The sequence below is a fragment of the Orycteropus afer genome, unplaced genomic scaffold (assembly GCF_000298275.1).
Source record: "Orycteropus afer afer isolate SDZICR_OR568_19922 unplaced genomic scaffold, OryAfe1.0 scaffold00495, whole genome shotgun sequence".
Classification (NCBI taxonomy): domain Eukaryota; kingdom Metazoa; phylum Chordata; class Mammalia; order Tubulidentata; family Orycteropodidae; genus Orycteropus; species Orycteropus afer.
This window is the reverse complement of record NW_006922082.1, coordinates 1,387,287-1,404,458: the sequence shown is the minus strand read 5'-3', so window position 1 is coordinate 1,404,458 and position 17,172 is coordinate 1,387,287. Positions and strand designations below refer to the sequence as shown.

Here is a 17,172-nt window from a genome sequence, read left to right as displayed (position 1 = left end):
TCAGTGCCTATGCTTAAACTGCCCCCTGGCTGAACACTCCTCTCTTTGGCTTCCTGGGTTCCACCCCTTCCTCCTGCTCTTCCGGCCTGCTACTCTGTGCTACGCTTCCATATTTAGGCACATCCAAATTTTATAAAGGAGCCCTGGTGGCACAGTAGTTAAGCACTTGGCTGATAACTAAAGATTGGCGGTTTGAATCCCCATAGCTGCTCCACGGGAGAAAGACTTGGCCATCTGTTTTCATAAAGATTACATCCTAGAAATCCTGATAGGGCCATTCCGCTCTGTCCATGGGGTCACTACTCACTGCTATCGAGTCGCATCCGACTCCTAGCGACCCCTCCTTAGGTTTCTGAGGCAGTATCACTATGGAAGTAGATTGCCCAGTCTTCCTTCCGAGGAGTGGCTGGTGAGTCTGAAACCACCAGCCTTCTGGTTAGCAGTCAGATGCCTTAGGCACTATGCCGGGGGAACTCCTATGGGGTCACTAGGAGTCAAAAATCTACTGAACAGCACCTAACAGCAACAGCACATTTTATAGGCCTACATGAGAACTCATGTTGGATTTGCAGTCATGTATAAGAGCTGCCCCAGGCATGCCAGGCTGAATGGTTTTATGGGTTCCTGGTTCCTCAACATCAGAGCCCTGGGACCAGCTTCCCAGCTCAAGAAAATCCCTGACTCTCCATCTGTGGCTTCCCAATTACCCTAATTCCCTTAGGAGCTATGCATTGAGAGCCTTCTGTGTGTCGGGGACTGTGCTTCCTTGGAGGGGAGGAATTATTACGGCATTCTTAGAACCAAGGGGACAGGCTCTGAGAGGGCTCACAGCAGATAGGCAGTGGAGCACCACTGTTTCATTTCTTGCCCCTCAGTTCTCGTCCTCCCTTTTACTCTGGATATGTTTGCTCTTGTGAAAGCATGGGTGATGAAAACTTGGTCTTTCATGTTTGTTATGTGCACACACATGCTCATTGTAGGAAGTGGAAACTACAGTAAAATTGAGACTAGAAAGCAAAACTCACCCGTATCTTATTACCATAAACGTTATTAACATTTTGTTGTAGTTCTCTTCTTCTCTGTTGTTTCACATGAATGAGATCATGTTAGATACTCAGTTTATCCTGTTTTTCATTTAGCATTGGACCATAAAAAGATACCTATTTTATAAAAACCATTTTAAGAAGTTGCTGTTGGTCGACTGTATCGATGTACTAAGATTTAACCGCTTTCCTGCCATTATCCATTTATTTTGGTTGTTTCTAAAGCAAAGGACAATAAATGGCATTCATCTGATCAGGGGTCCAGTAGAAGTGTGTGTGTCTGAATGTCCTTTGTATCAGCATGTCAAGCAAAATCTACAACCTTTAGACCTTTTCTATTATTGTAACGTGAGGAATTAATTCCATTTCTGACTAAATATTCACCCTGAGCCTCAGGAGAGATTGTTACTCATCCTTGAACCACTATTAGTTTACAGAGGGGCCCCACCGTGGCTGCCATCATCGTTACTGCGAGAAACCATGTGTGGACTTCCTAGATGGTCAGCCCTGGAGGGGATGTCAGAGATTAGTCCTTCCCCTTCATTTTACATGTGGAAAAACTCAGTCCAACTGAGTACCTGTCCTCTGCTAGGAATACAAGGCATGACGAATGATCTCTGGCTTCTAGGAACTTCATCCACCAGGTAGACAGAATCCCACCGAGCGATGAATAGCACTCTAAGGTGGTGTGGGTTAAGTGCCAAGTAGCTGCTGTAGGCAGGTAGAGCTGTGGGAACTTGGAGTGCAGAGTCGGCCCAGATGGCCTAGGGGGCTGGTGGGGAAAACTGCATGGAGGCTTCGACAAGTAGAGAGGAGGGAGCCAGGAGTTCCAAACTCGCCAGATTGGGAGAGGAGGCTGCTGATGTTGGCCATGGCCTGTTTAGGTCACAATGGACTGTTTTGCCAATGAGAAAAGTTCAGGTAAAGATGTCCACAGCATGGGTTGGGGCCGTGGTGAGGCAGATTTGGTATGCCAGGTTCAGGAATTTAGATTTTGTCCTGTAGGCAGTTAGGAGCTATTAAAGATTAGGGTAATACATACAAAGCTGTATGGAAGACCAGCAGGAGGGCAATACAGGAAAGGACACTTGGTGAGACATTTTTGTCAGTGTTCAGATATAAGCTTGTGAGTGCTGTATTAGTAATACCTGTGAGACCAAAAAGGAGGACCAGTGCTTAAGAGATGGACAGTCATTCTTTCAGAAAGCATTTGTGAAACTTCCATGTGGTTAGTACAGCTCTTGCCCTCAAGAAACTCAGTACATCAGTATGGTAAGTGCAGTGATAGAGATGTGTGAAGGGCATGGTGGTTCACAGAGCAGTACCTGGACCCTGAAGGGAAGGTGTTACAATTCCTCAGTTTGGAACCACTTGTGGCAGCTAAAACAGTACTTGCTAGGTAGATTATAATTGTGTTGCTTCTCTTATACTGTTAAAAAAAAAAAAAGTAAAATTATAATTGTGTTACTTCTCTTATAGGTGACATTAATTACCAGGAATTTGCTAAAAGACTCTGGGGTGACATCTACTTCAACCCCAAGACGTAAGTAGAGAGTAGGGTATGACTATAGAGGGGTGATCTGTTTTCCCAGTGAGGACAGATAGAGAAAGGGTCTGTAAGGTTAGAGCCTGCCCTTAGACATGAGCTGCCATCTTCTCTCCCCTGAGTGGGTTGGCCTCATGAGCTCTTAACAGGTGAGAGGCTGTTTCTTTGGAGGTCTTCACAGCTTGTCTTTGGGGCCCAGGAGAACCACAACTGTGTTGCCTCTCTCTGAGCATGTTAGCATCACAACACACGTCATTTCTCCCTCATGGAGCCCTCATGACTCTCCTTTTTCCCTCTTTAGAAGAAAGTTCACAAAAAAGGCCCCGACCAGCAGCTCTCAGAGGAGCTTTGTGGAGTTTATCTTGGAGCCCCTTTATAAGATCCTTGCTCAGGTGAGTGTGTTGGGCCACCTGGTGCAGGTCTGCCCTTGGAAGTACAAGGTGGAAAGGCTAGTGAATGCCAAGGCTCCCCTCTACCCGATTCCCAACTCAGTTTATGTTACTAATTTTGAGGGGCCAGTTGATCATTGACTGTTTATTCCTTTGGTTCAGGAACACTGCAGCATTCTAAATGCTGTTGAAATCAGGGACAAGGGGAGAAGGTAGGAAAGAAAGAAAAGGCATGTAACATTGAGGAATTTTACAGAAGGATCTTGACTATTCCAAAGAGTATCACACTTACAATTTCAGTTAAGGGACTTTTGACTTAGATATTGTGAGTGTCCTCCAGGTTATATATATATATATATATGTATATATAAAGATATTTGTTGCAGCGCTGTTTTATAATAGCAGGAAAAGAGAAAAAACTAGAAATAAATATTCATCAATGAGAATCTGATTAAATGCTACATCCCATGAAATGAAGTCTGTTGCAGCCATTATGAGCTTTGTTTTAATGACTCTTCTGGCCATTTATGTGTGTGATGTTTGTCAGATTGGAAAGGAGGCATCAGAAAGTGGTAAGGATGCAGTTAAACATGTAGGATGCTTTAAAGAAGAGTATTAACATTGTATTTATATGAATTTGTGGTACCTAAAAGGCAAGACTGAAAGAAGGTGATAATGTCACATGGAAATGTTTCGTACAAGTCTTTATTCCAAGACAGTTGCAAGGTTTATTAAGCACTGTACAATGAAAGCAAAGGAAAAAAAGTGTGTGACCATTCCAACTGACAAACTAGCAAAATATAACAAGACAGAATAACATGACTAAAACCTATTAGGACTGAAAAATACTTAACATCTTATTTCAGTCTGGAATAAATTAATAAAAGAAATTTATAGAATCTGCCTTAGTGGAGACCTTGAGTCTGCTGAGGGTGATTTATCTTGGCCCTGCCCTGACGAGGGACAGACTGCTAGGTGACCTTTTTAGGTTCCTTTCAGTGCAGTGATTCTCTAAATAAGAAGTCTAAATAAGGGGGCCTGAGGGACTTCCCAAGTGGCAGGAGATGCTGCTTGTCGAACACCAGTGGGCAGCACCGGCAGTAATCAGCCTTCAAGTCGAATCCTGTTAGTGACCCCATAGGACAGAGTAGAACTGCCCCATAGGACAGAGTAGAACTGCCCCATAGGATTTCGAAGGTTGTAATCTTTACAGAAGCAGATGGCCACATCTCTCTCCCACAGAGCACCTGGTGGGTTTGAACTGCCAACCTTTAGGTTAGCAGGTGAGCACTTTAACCAGTATACCGCCAGGGCTCTTTAATCAGTCTGAGGGTATCTGATTTTTTGGCTGGTGCAGGGACTTAACCAAGCTTGTTTCACCCAGGGTTGATTTGAAGGATAAGTACCAAAGACTCCCCTGAAACCAAACTGTTACCCTTGCCAGAGCCTCTGCCTGTAGAGCAGAGAACCTAGTGCTATAGTTCTTTGAGTCACCCTTTGGCCTTCCCTTTTCCTCCTACACCACCACACTGGGGCTACTATTCCCTTATTCCCTTAGTACTACAGCTGCCGTGGTATCTGGTGCCTTCACAGGTTGTGGGTGATGTGGACACCAGCCTTCCAAGGACTCTGGATGAACTTGGCATCCACCTGACCAAGGAAGAGCTGAAGCTGAACATCCGCCCCCTCCTCAGGCTGGTCTGCAAAAAGTTCTTTGGCGAGTTCACAGGTAACGAAGAGCCCATGGTCCACTCTTAACATCTGTACCATCACGTATAAATCATGAAGCACTTTCCTCACCCTGCAGTGATGTTCTGAGATCTGGGGCTCTTTTGAATAAACTGCAGATCAGTATATGGAGCACTGAGCTTCTTTCCTTAGTGGATGGAACTAAGAATTCTGTCTTTGGATCAAATCCTCATGGAATGCAGAGTTTTTGGAGCTATAGAGGCTAGACGAAACCTTAAAACTATTGTCCTGAGTTAATGTTTAAACCAGAAATATCCCCTGAAATCTTAAAACCAAGCAGTAGTTTAGTCGACTGCTTTGTGGTTAGTAAAGAGTGTTGGCCTTGAGCATTATACTAAGAGCTATCTATCTGGGATCAAAGTGACAACAGCAACTCAGAAGATTAGGTAAGAGACTTAGGGGGCCGTGAGTTGATGCTAGTGAGAAATAACTCAGAAAAAGGTTTTGAGAACCAAAACCAATTAAATTCCCCTACCAGGAGGAATGCACACATAAAGGAGACAGACAGTGAGGTATTATGTATTTGCCGGGGGATTATCTGAAAGGTAGCCTCTGGGTGGTGTGAAACAGTGGAAGAAGTACCAAGTTAGGACTTAGGACACTTGGGTTATAGACCCAAATTTCTCTTTCCCCTTAGCTTCTTCCTCCTAATATTTTAGTTACACAGAAGACAGGCATTATAGTAAAAAGAGCACTGGACTGGTTAAGGAAAGAACTGAGGCTTGATCTCATCTATAGAATAAGGGCATTGGAAGAGCAGATTGCTAAGGGTCCTCTCAGCAATATAGTCTGCTGTTGGAAGTTTGGTGTCTGAACACCAAGGGGCATAGTTTCTGTAGCTCATACTGGCCTGGCTATCAGTCTGACATACATGCCAAGCAAAAGCAAGAAAGCCTCCCCCAGTCTTCTCTTGTAAGGCTTAACTTGTTGAGCAGACACATAGGCAGTGTTTCTCAGAAGGGAAGAATACTAAGGAGATGTGGAAAGAAGAGATAAGGTGCTTATTTAGCTCAATCTAAGTACTCAGTAAATGCTTATATTCAGTAAAAGTCATGGATTGATAGAGACACTCAAAATTGTTGTCAGTTAAGTTCCAAGGACCCGTGTATCACTGAGCCTTGCTTCTTGCTGTTCCCTGGCATCAGAGTGACCCCAAATCTCTTAGCATACTCTCAGGAACAGGATACCACTTTCTAGGATCGTAGACCCCTAGCTTTTTAGAGAGGGAAAAGCCCCATCACGTTCAGCATCCTGTCCATCATGAAGGGACCAGGTACCTCTTGCCCACTTCCCCCTGTGAGCGAGAACAGTGATGGGCTTTCTCCTCTCCCTCCACAGGCTTTGTGGACATGTGTGTGCAGCATATCCCCTCTCCAAAGGTGGGTGCTAAACCCAAGATTGAGCACACCTACACTGGCGGCGTAGACTCCGACCTTGGCGAGGCCATGAGCGACTGTGACCCCGATGTAAGGACACATGGCGCTTCCAGTTCTCTGGGTTTTTTGGCTTTTTTTTTCCCTCTCGTTCTCTCCTTATCCCTTCCTGCCCATCCCCATGAGCATAGGTTCACAGAACTGAATTCAGAGCCAGATGTTGCTACTGCTTGTGGTATAACCTTGGGAACAATACCCATTCTTTCTGAGCTTTAGGGTCTTAGTCTGTAAATTGGAAATAAGAACATGTAAGTGGTTGTTGTGAGAATGAAATAAGATTGAGGAAATGTTGACAGTTACGTTTGGCATGGCACCTGGCAGACAGTTAAGATTCAATCAGTGTTAGCTAGCACTATCACTCCTGGCTCAAAAAAATCTTTCCTAGCCATTCCTCAGGCAAACCAGTGTCTTGGCACATACAGATGGCCAGTTGGAAACTGAGTTTCAGCTTTGGAGGGACTTTGGGGCAAGTAATCTTGTCCTCTACACTAGTCTGCCATCCTAAGCTTGCTTCTGCTATGGCCCTCATCTGTCCAGAAAAGGGTTTTTTTTTTGTTTGCTATGCCTAAGGTTTCTGTTAACTAAGGAAGGGATGGAACATAGTTTGGAATTTTCCCAAGAGGTTACCATCGACCCCTCTGGGTTCTGGCTATCCCCTTATAGAGCTCATGCCATTGTTATAGGTGGAGGGACATATGGTGGTACTTACCCAGAAGGTATATGTGGTTCAGGCGGTACTCTCCCCTCCTCTAGGGTCCCCTGATGTGCCACACTACCAAGATGTACAGCACAGATGATGGAGTTCAGTTTCATGCCTTTGGTCGGGTGCTGAGTGGCACTATCCATGCTGGGCAGCCTGTGAAGGTACTGGGGGAGAACTATACCCTGGAGGATGAGGAAGATTCCCAGATATGCACCGTGGGCCGCCTTTGGATCTCTGTGGCCAGGTATCACCCACCAGAGCCTCAGGGGCATGCCTTGGCCTCTACCCTGGGACTGCCCCAAAGAGCTGGAGAGCAGTGGTCTTGGAAACCCAGTAGCTGCGTGCTCCCTACAGTAGGGACTAAGATAACCCCTCAGCAGATCTACTCCCTTTTAGTTCTTACTACCCAAAATCACTAGGGCCAAGACAGCAGCTGCTGCTGGGATAATGTTGCTAGCCTTGCCCTTATATTTGGGTGTCTTGTATGAACTTTTGTGGCAGGGTTTCCCTTTTCACTCATCTTAATCCTTTTCATTTCCTCTTCTGTGTTCCTTAAGTCAGCCTTCAGGTTTCTTCCCAAAAGAAATTGCTTCTCAACCTCCATTGTCTAGTCTTTGGCCAAGATAGAAGTCTTCGCTGGGTCCCTTGTAGCATCCCAGTCTTCAGAGCCAAACTTAGTTAGGGCCTCTGGGCTGCTTGTCAGCTCCTAAGTTTGGCATCTAAGTTGGCGAGCAGAACCAAGTCGTGTTCCCTGACTGCTGGTCCTCATTGACAACTCCTCTTCCCTCTTGCAAATCCAGTCCCATTCCCTAGGAGTCAGAAGAGGATCGAAGAGCAAGGGGGATTGAAGTTACCTTCTAGTTCTGTGGTGCTTTTGGTATCTCTTACACTCAACACCTTGGGGAGAAGCTTACTTACCATGAACCTCCAATTGGAACTAGGTGCTCCTGTTAGCACCTTGTCATACCTTGCACTTGTCTTTCATAGTCTTTATCGCAGTTTGCAACTACATCTATTTGTGATTTATGATTGATTGTTTTGCTGTTTCTCTTTGCTAGGATATGTCAGTTTTGTTCAGTCCTGCTTCTGGCTCAGTGCCTGGCACATAGCAAGTGTTCAGTAAATTTTTATGGAATGACTGCTGTATATAAGTTCCATTGTTGCCTCTTGGGTATTGCTCCAGGTACCACATTGAGGTAAACCGTGTTCCTGCCGGCAACTGGGTTCTGATTGAAGGTGTTGATCAACCAATTGTGAAGACAGCGACCATCACTGAACCCCGAGGCAATGAGGAGGTAGAGTTCTGAAGAGGCCGGCTGAATTGCCTTATGCTAACGGGTCACAGGGAAGCACCGCGCATGTGAGCAGCAAGCAGCAGAACTCACAGGGTGCTCACCCAGAGTCCTGCTGCTTCGTGGTTCCAGGCCCCCACCCAGGCTCAGCCATCTTGGTCTGACTCTGCTGGATTCTCCCCGTGCTTTGTTCAGATGCTGGGAATTAGGAGGCACTCCTTCTATTCTTTCCCATCTGTCTTTGTCCTGCCAGAATGCAAGGGAATAAGCGGCCCTTCAGGTAGCCCTGAGCAGCACCTTGGCTCTCAGTTGGAAAATAGTCTGATCTTAAGCAAGTTCTTAGCCCCTCTTTTATCTCTGTGCTTCCTTCTGTGCCAACTCAGGCCAGGTGCCTTCACTTCTCTGCATTTTGGATCTCAGGCTCAGATTTTCCGGCCCTTGAAGTTCAACACCACATCTGTGATCAAGATTGCTGTGGAGCCAGTCAACCCCTCAGAGCTGCCTAAGATGCTTGATGGCCTGCGCAAGGTCAACAAGAGCTACCCATCCCTCACCACCAAGGTATGCCTGAAGTCTGCGGCAGCTTCCAAGCCCTTTCGCTCCAGCTAACTTGTCTCTACTGCCCACTGCTTTTGGTCCATCAGCATCTCTTAAAAGTTTCCTTCTACAGCCTGTGTAAGGACCTGTACCTGCCTGTTAACTGTCGTTTGAATGCAGGGCAAGAGCCATGTTTTTTTGGTGGGGGTTTTGGGTGTCTTCCCAAGTGTCTTTGGATAAGAAAAAGATATTCTTAGAATGTATGCTTTGCATTGATTTTACAGAAAAGATAAGAAGGAAAAATGGATTACTCTGATCCTTCCCTGCTCTCAAGCCTGCCAGCGTAACCTTTCTTGAGTGGCTGAGCAGGGCTAATGAGTCAGCTTGTGTCCATGGACTTAGGGCAGGGTTTTCCCCAAGTGGCTAAGACGGGAATTAAATCAGTGCCCTCAAACCCAGTAGCACTGTGCCTAGTGGCCCAGATGTCTTTTGATCTGATCCCCACTGAACTTTCTTGAAGACACTGGAACACGTGCTGAGTATCAGCTGTTCCTGATAGTGGGTTTGGACAGCCCCTACTGGGTTCTGGCCTTGTAGCTGCCTTTCTGTTTGTATCTGCTATTGCTGCGCAAGAGAGCCCAGGCTGTGACCCCCAGGGCAATTGTGTTTCAGGTGGAAGAGTCTGGTGAGCACGTGATCCTGGGCACCGGAGAGCTCTACCTGGACTGTGTGATGCATGATTTGCGGAAGATGTACTCAGAGATAGACATCAAGGTAAAGCAGCCCTCTTGTACTTGTCACTTTTGCTGATTAGGGTAGAGGGGTTTCTCTCAGAATAGTGTCAAAGGAGCTTCGATATTCCTTTGGTAGAAGATTGTCCTTCAAACAAAATTAGACAATTCAGTGTGTTTCCCAGGTGGCTGACCCAGTTGTCACATTTTGTGAGACGGTGGTGGAAACATCTTCCCTCAAGTGCTTTGCTGAAACTCCCAACAAGAAGTAAGTTGGGGACTCACTGTGTCCCTGAGACTGACAGCCTCAGGGACCTTCTCTTCCTTACCCTCCACCAGCACTACCCCAACCACAAGTGCTGTGGGAATAGAGGCAAAGCTCAGATCTCTAAGTATTGGGATGGGGGAGGGCATGTGCTTAGGATACTAGAATTCCACCTCAGCCCCCTCATCCCTGTGCCTTTGGACAGGATGCTGTGGAGATTTTTGTCCTTCCCAAGAGGAGTTTCCCAATTGCCACTTCTGATAGTGTTGCCATCTTATGAATTGGCCCCAAACCTTACTCTTTCAGTTGGTTCAAATGAAAGAAGACAAGAGATGAGCTCTTGCTCTCTCCCACCCATGGCTCTCATGGAACAGCTGTTCCCTCCATTCCTCTTTCTTAGGAATGCCTTTCTGATTGTCCTGTTGACCCTCTCATCACCGGCTCCTTTCTGACTAGGAACAAGATCACTATGATTGCTGAGCCTTTGGAGAAGGGCCTCGCTGAGGACATAGAGAATGAAGTGGTCCAGATCACGTGGAACAGGTGAGAAGGGTGGCTCTGATTCCAGGGCTGAAGAGAGACAGGGACACCATAGCCTGTGTGCCGGGGCTTTAGTACCACCCATCCTTCTGGAAAGTGCTTTCATCTCCACCCTTACTAAGTCCTGAGCACAGGATGGGTGGGATGAGGTGATTGTCCTCTAGAAAAGGAAGGTCCATGACCCCAGGAGCCAGCCAACCACAGAACTATGTCTGATACCTCTGTTTTCTCCTTCCTTCAGGAAGAAGCTGGGAGAGTTCTTCCAGACCAAGTATGATTGGGATCTGCTGGCTGCCCGTTCCATCTGGGCCTTTGGGCCTGATGCCACTGGTCCCAACATCCTTGTGGATGATACCCTGCCCTCTGAGGTACAGCACTGATAGGAACTCTGTGTTGGCTGCTTAACTCTTGAGTGGAAGAAACTCCAAAATGCTCCCCTTTCAGAAGTATTCTGTGTCCTCTGATGAAAGAGTCTTCTCTCACAGTCTCACCACCTTCTCTTCCCTCTAAACTCTTGGGTTGTTGACGAGGTCACTGCTAAGGAGCCCTTATCTTTCTGTGCAGGTGGATAAGGCTCTTCTCGGCTCAGTGAAGGACAGCATCGTTCAAGGTTTTCAGTGGGGAACCAGGGAGGGGCCCCTCTGTGATGAGTGTAAGTCAACCTGTGCCTCCCCCACCCCAGTCCTCTAGGGTCCTCTCACCCAGATGCATGAGGTGAGATGGGCTCACTCAGCCTGGAGCCTGGCAGGGGAAGCAGCTTGAGGTACACAGGGCCATTCTGTCCTGGCCCAACTTCTTCCTTTCTCCCTCCCTCCCTGTCATGGTACCATCACTTGGTATATCCTGGAAATGAATCTATTACTAGACTGACATTGGCTTCTCATTCCTGAGAGGATCCAGCTTTGGGTATGTTTGAGAAGAAGTATGAAGAGGAGGATGGGATTGGAGTGAGTTATAGACCAGGAAAGGAGTCCTGGTGGTTCAGTGGTTAAAAACTTGGCTGCTAACTGAAAGGTCAGCAGTTTGAATACACCAGTGGCACCATGGGAGAAAGTCCTGGCAGTCTACTTGTGTAAAGATTACAGCCTCTGGGGTAGTTCTACTCTGAACTATAGGGTTGCTGTGAGTTAGAATCAACTCAGTAGCACATAACAACAACATAGACTAGAGTTGAACTTTGTGGGACCAAATGTGCAGTCTAGGAACGTATCTTTATCCACAACTACTTAGAAGCACACAAACTGCTAAGAAAGCTTTATGATACCTGAGCCTGACCTGAAACAAACACTGTTGAATGTGTACTTAACTTCTGACATCTGTTCAGGCCTGGCATATCCGATTAGAATTCCCACCTGCCATGTGGGGTGGTTGTTTTTTTGTTTTTCCATATCTCTTGTGGCTGCCAGATGGCTGCAGTGTAGCATGAGACCCCTTGCTTCTTTGCTGTGCCCACTGGCCAGCACCAGAACTCTTCTCAGTCAGCTGTCCCATCTCCTTTTCAGTGATTCGAAATGTCAAGTTTAAGATCCTGGATGCAGTAGTGGCCCAGGAGCCCCTGCACCGGGGTGGGGGCCAAATCATCCCTACAGCCCGGAGAGTCGTCTATTCAGCCTTCCTCATGGTAAGTGAGTGGGGTTGTAGGGCATGGGCCTGCTCAAGGGGACAGTGGAGGACCGAGCCTGTGGAGCCTCTAGACTGCAGATCCCCAGCCTTCCCTTTACCCAGGTTATGGCTCCACAGCTTTTCCCAAGTTAAGGAATCCTTCCCATCTTTGTTTTTTTCTAACTTTAACTTTTTACTGTGATTTGGGTAGAATTTTACAGAGCAGATTCGTTCCCATTCAATAGTTCATATGCATTTTGTTTTATGACACTGATTACAATCCCCACAATTTAACAGCTCTCTTCCCACTCCCTCCCTTTGGTTCCCTTTCTCTGTCCCCTTCTTTCATATGCATTCTTGCACTCTTAGCTTTCTCTCTGTGCAAATGCTGCCCATCTGATCTCCCAAGGTTGATTGTTATAAGGAGTGTGTCTCCATGTTGTTATTGTTCAGCTCATAGACTTGTCTGTTGTTTGGCTGAGAGTTAAGCCATGAGAGTGGAGGCACGCGCTCTTCTTGCTCTGTTGCAGGCCACACCTCGTTTGATGGAACCTTACTACTTTGTAGAGGTACAGGCCCCTGCAGATTGTGTGTCTGCTGTGTACACTGTCCTGGCCAGGCGCAGGTGAGCGGCCCCAGTTACATGAGGGAAAGTGTTGGGAGCAAGAGCAGGGCAGGAAGTCACTTGGCTGTCATGGGGAAGAGAGATTGGCCTTTATCACCCTCTCCTGTCCACTCTCGAACATTAGCTTATTTCTCGGAAGGAAGTGGAAACAGGAATGGGGCAGTCTGCAGCTTTACTGCAGATTAAAATTTGAGATTCCTTTCTTGGGCCCCGCTTCTCAGAGAGCTCCTGGGGGAAATGCTGAAACATGTCAGTGATGGGGCCTTGTCCTATCCACGTTCTAACTCCTGTCTTCTGCCCAGAGATTCCTGCCCCTTTGACTTACATTGAGCCCCTCAAGCCTTTTCTGCCCTCTGTAAAGCATTCTTGGTGGTTTTGTCTTTGATGGTATTCTGGGTAGAGGTGCCTTTGGGGGAGATTTCCTCCTATTTTTGGCTTCTACAGGACTAGGGACTCAGCCTTGGTCTGCTTCTTTGTCTCAGGGGTCATGTGACTCAAGATGCACCCATTCCAGGCTCCCCTCTCTACACCATCAAAGCTTTCATTCCAGCCATTGACTCTTTTGGCTTTGAAACTGATCTGCGGACTCATACCCAAGGACAGGCCTTTTCCCTGTCTGTCTTCCACCATTGGCAGGTGAGAAAATGGTACAGGCTGACTATCTAGGCCTTTCACCTCTTCAGGGCTAATTCCTTTCTGACTTAATTCCTCTTCCAAGCTGTGGCAGTCAACAGCTCCAACTTTCAGCCTCCTAAAACGGTCCTAATGCTAGCCTTGAATGCTCAGGGAAGTCTGCCCTGACTATCTGAAACCCTTTGCCTTTCAGATTGTACCTGGTGATCCACTGGACAAGAGCATTGTCATCCGTCCCCTGGAGCCACAGCCAGCTCCTCACCTGGCCCGGGAATTCATGATCAAAACCCGTCGTAGAAAGGTATGTGTCCCTCAGACCCATCACTATCCCTCAGCTACCAGGGGTCTCCTTAAGAGTTGAATATCTCTCCATTTTTCAGACTCGTGTTTCCAGGGCCAGTAGACGGAGAAGCGTTTACTGCACCATGTAGAAATACAGCCTGTAGAATCCTCTGACAACCAGACCTGGGTCCAATCTGACTGGGGAAAGAGGGCTATCTCTCTTGTGAGATACTCTCAAGGCATGACTCCTATGGCAGTCAGCTGGGCCTCTGTCCCATCCCCAGCAGCCTCCCACTCTAGCACTGAGCTCAGCTGGCCCCCAGCTCAGATGGCCACTACATGGGGCTCATTCTCCCATTTGCCCCACTGTCTGCAGGGCCTGAGTGAAGATGTGAGCATCAGCAAGTTCTTCGACGATCCTATGTTGCTGGAGCTTGCTAAGCAAGATGTTGTGCTCAATTACCCCATGTGAGCACACGCCCTCCTCACAGCCCACTCCCTGCCGTGGACTGCAGCTCCCAGACTTGAAGCTGGGACATGCGTGGCTTGGACTTGATGTTGTCACAAGACATCTAGGAGCTGCTGTGGCCTTCTTAAACAATCCAAGAACCTCCAGCTTAGAGCCCCAGTGAGGGAGGAGCATTTGGCCTCCTGATTCCTTCTGTGGCCTCTGCTTGGCTCCATTCCGAGGGAACAGAGAGAAGCTTGGGCTCAGGGAAGGAAAAGGGGATGGAAGTATTTAACCCCACAAGGTCCTGTCTTCAGGATTTAGATGGAATTTTATTTTTCTACAAATTTGACCTTGGACATAGTTTGTAAGTAAACAGAACATTCTGACCTCTGCCTGGCTGTGCTCCTTTCATCCCCACCCCTTCTCTCCCTGCCCTCTTCCCTCCAGCACAGTCTGGTCGTGGCACCTGGGTTCTGAATAGATGGGGTTTCCCATGTGGTGCCACTGTCTTTGTTCCCAGCTGCGGTCTCCTTCCTGCCTGGGCCCCAGGGAGCTAACCTGTGGTGGGAGGACCACCACCTCCTAAGTCAGTGTTCCTGTGAGTGTAGAGGCCTCTTCCCTGCCCCCACCGTTGGCATCCTGTCCTTTCTGGGTCAGAGCTGTCTGGGGTGGCTTGGCAGTCAGTGGGTTTCTAGGGTCAGAGGTCTGCTAGGACTGATGCCTCTTCCTCATAGGACCTAACGAAAGAATCCAAACTCGTTGCCAATGAATCAATTCCAATTCATGGTGACCCTATAGAACAGAGTAGAACTTCCCCCATAAGAGTTTCTAAGGCTGTCATCTTTATGAAACGAGACTGCTACATCTTTTTCCCTTCGAGCGTCTGATGGGTTCCAACTGCAGACCTTTGAGTTGGCAGCCAAGTGCTTAACCACTAAGCTACTGGGGCTCCTTGTTTGGGACCACTGCTCCTGAAGAATCTTTCTTGCCTTGGGTTTCGGAGTTAGAACTAAGTGTTTGGTCCTGCCACCCCCTCACTCCCCCGTGTATAGAAGAGACTTGATTTTCCTCAAACTACTTTATTAGGAGCATAACTGGGGTTGGCTTAAGGGGGTCTGACTGCCTGGCCCCTGTGGGAGTATTACTTGTCCCCAGCATTCTGTGCTGTTCTCTTGGTGTAGTCTCTGTACATCGTGTACACAGCACCTGTGTGAGGGGAAGGAAAAGTGCACTTTGGCATCAAACCCTTTGCCCTCTTCTGTGTAGCCCAGGTGTTGAGGGATAACACTGCAGAGTGTCAGGTGCTCTACTCCAGCAGCTCCCTTGAGAGTCCCCTCTCATCCTTCTGCCCCAGGTCCCAACAGCTGCTCCAAGCACCTGACCACACAGCCTAAGGAAATGTCTGGCACGGTTCTCTATAGTTCCTATCTGACAGTTCACAAAGTACTTTCACCTGTATCCTCACTGAGAAACCTGGAAGGTAGGCAAGCCAAGTGTGGTGATCATCATGTTGGACTTGGGGGAATGGGGTCAGGGCGAAGAATTTGACCACACAACTAGCATGTCCCTGCCTTTTGATCCAGAGAAGAAGAGGAATTCAGCGTAAGTCCTGCTGCATGATTTTCCTCACCTCTCAGGCAAACTGTCATGACACAGACTGCAAACCATCCCCACGGGACTGAGGCAGGAGATTCAGACAGAACCCTGGAATTGGCTTCCTGTGAGGGCTCCACCAAGTACTCAATGTGGAGTCAAGTATAAGGAAGAGGAACTTAAATCATGGTCCTTTAACTGTTGGGACTCACAGCCAGGCTTTGCCTGATCTGTTTTACCCTCATTCTCCTATGAGCACCTCATCCCCACCCCCCACCAAGCTACTCACCCAGCATGATTGCACCCACAGCACAGGCTTGGGCTGCCACTCGGGTATGAATCAGATGTATGGACATCTTGGTGGGACCACGAGCCTTGAGCCGGTAAATCCTGTATGCTGCCACCACCAGGCAGCCTCCCAAGCCTATAGGCAGAGAATGACCAGCAGGCCTCAGCCACCAAGCGTGGTGGCTCCCTGATAAAAGACACCTCACTAGGCAGGCTGGGCATCTGGATAAACACCCGCTTTAGAGCACGGGTGGGGTGGGGTGGGGGTATCTCTGGACTATTAAGTCTTTCCCTCAGTGACATTTCCAAGGTGGTTGCTTGCTTCCAATGATGCCTCCTCCCACATACAAATGGCCCAGCCTCGTAATGCCCCCACCTCCAGTAGCTCTGCTTTGGGCCCTTCTCCAGCCACTGCTGGCTCCCACATCCTTCCTGGTACAGCTGTTTTCTGTCTCTCCCAGGGCCTTGCGGGACAAAGCCCTGGGGACTTCAGACTGCTGCTCCTCTGACCCTTCCCATCCTGATGCTGGTGTTGGCATGCCAAGTTTCCTGTATCCCATGTACTCACTCACTTGGCCCCCACCTCCACCCAGGTCTTCCTCATTTTATTGTAAGGGTGCACCCCTTGGCACCTTCTGTGCCTTTAGTTTACTCCTAACTGTTGATTGTTCAGTGGGTGGGGCTATTTGAGTTCTCTGACCTCTGCTTCCTACTCCTTCAGAAGGCCTAGCGGACATATTCTCTCTGAAAGAAGGCTCCCTGACCCCCCCAATCCTTCCTTTCCCCACTCACCTATAGGCACCAGCGGAGACTCCCTGGTCTTCCTCAGGAATTTCTCAGACACGCTGTCTTCACCCTCAGGTGGCACCCACCAGCCTTTGTTGGCAGACATGATCCTGCCCCCTTCCGTTAGCAGCTGGGGCCCCTTGGCTTCTGCCCAGTCCTGGAAGGAGGCACCCCACAGTTGGAACTCCGATTTGCCTCAGCCTGGGGTAGGAGAGAGGTTACCTGCTAAGACCTTCTCTTACCATGCCCAACACAGCTTCTGCTTGGCAAGATGTCCCAAGTGTCTTCTCTCAGATGGCTGGGCCACTAGCGCCATTTCTCTGTCTCTTCTTCCTGATGTCTGCCTCTTCCTCAGCTGGTTCTGACTGCACTGTTTTCTCTGTGTCCCCCTCCTCCACGCACATCCCTATGGGTGTAATCCCCAGGGCTAAGAAATGCGGCTGGAAAAATCCTCAGATGAGGGTGGAGGAACAGACCTTGAACTTTGGGGCTCTCGCTAGCCTTGGGACTGCTCTGTGGTGTTTGTCGTGAGGGAGCTACAGAGCAGGATCTGTGGACCCAAGGAACCAGAGCCATCCCAGGCAGCACCACAGCCTTGGCCACCAGATCACAAGAGCTAGAGATTTAAATGTTTAGACACTGATGTGTGTGCAGTTCAGCATAGGTTTTGCATATAATACTTAG

The 17,172-nt window shown here is 48.2% G+C and overlaps 2 protein-coding genes across 2 annotated transcripts in view; one reads left to right on the top strand and one right to left on the bottom strand.

Annotated features, from left to right (window-relative positions):
- The window catches only part of EFTUD2 (elongation factor Tu GTP binding domain containing 2), a 43,765-nt gene extending 29,923 nt beyond the window's left edge, over window positions 1-13,842 (top strand). The window contains exons 11-27 of the mRNA XM_007955244.2: window positions 2,523-2,586; window positions 2,891-2,981; window positions 4,572-4,707; window positions 6,066-6,193; window positions 6,914-7,107; window positions 8,047-8,158; window positions 8,576-8,716; window positions 9,365-9,466; window positions 9,609-9,691; window positions 10,145-10,231; window positions 10,470-10,596; window positions 10,793-10,880; window positions 11,731-11,849; window positions 12,361-12,455; window positions 12,938-13,091; window positions 13,282-13,389; window positions 13,747-13,842. Of these exons, the coding sequence (XP_007953435.1) occupies window positions 2,523-2,586; window positions 2,891-2,981; window positions 4,572-4,707; window positions 6,066-6,193; window positions 6,914-7,107; window positions 8,047-8,158; window positions 8,576-8,716; window positions 9,365-9,466; window positions 9,609-9,691; window positions 10,145-10,231; window positions 10,470-10,596; window positions 10,793-10,880; window positions 11,731-11,849; window positions 12,361-12,455; window positions 12,938-13,091; window positions 13,282-13,389; window positions 13,747-13,842 (1,925 nt within the window). The remainder of the gene's footprint in view (window positions 1-2,522; window positions 2,587-2,890; window positions 2,982-4,571; window positions 4,708-6,065; window positions 6,194-6,913; window positions 7,108-8,046; window positions 8,159-8,575; window positions 8,717-9,364; window positions 9,467-9,608; window positions 9,692-10,144; window positions 10,232-10,469; window positions 10,597-10,792; window positions 10,881-11,730; window positions 11,850-12,360; window positions 12,456-12,937; window positions 13,092-13,281; window positions 13,390-13,746) is intronic.
- Window positions 13,843-14,962: 1,120 nt separating this feature from the next.
- HIGD1B (HIG1 hypoxia inducible domain family member 1B) lies at window positions 14,963-16,594 on the bottom strand. Its single transcript, XM_007955243.1, has 3 exons — window positions 16,495-16,594; window positions 15,704-15,838; window positions 14,963-15,027 (listed from the first exon to the last, which is right to left on the bottom strand). Exons 1-3 carry the CDS (start codon window positions 16,592-16,594, stop codon window positions 14,963-14,965), a joined length of 300 nt encoding a protein of 99 aa, XP_007953434.1.
- Window positions 16,595-17,172: the final 578 nt, after the last annotated feature.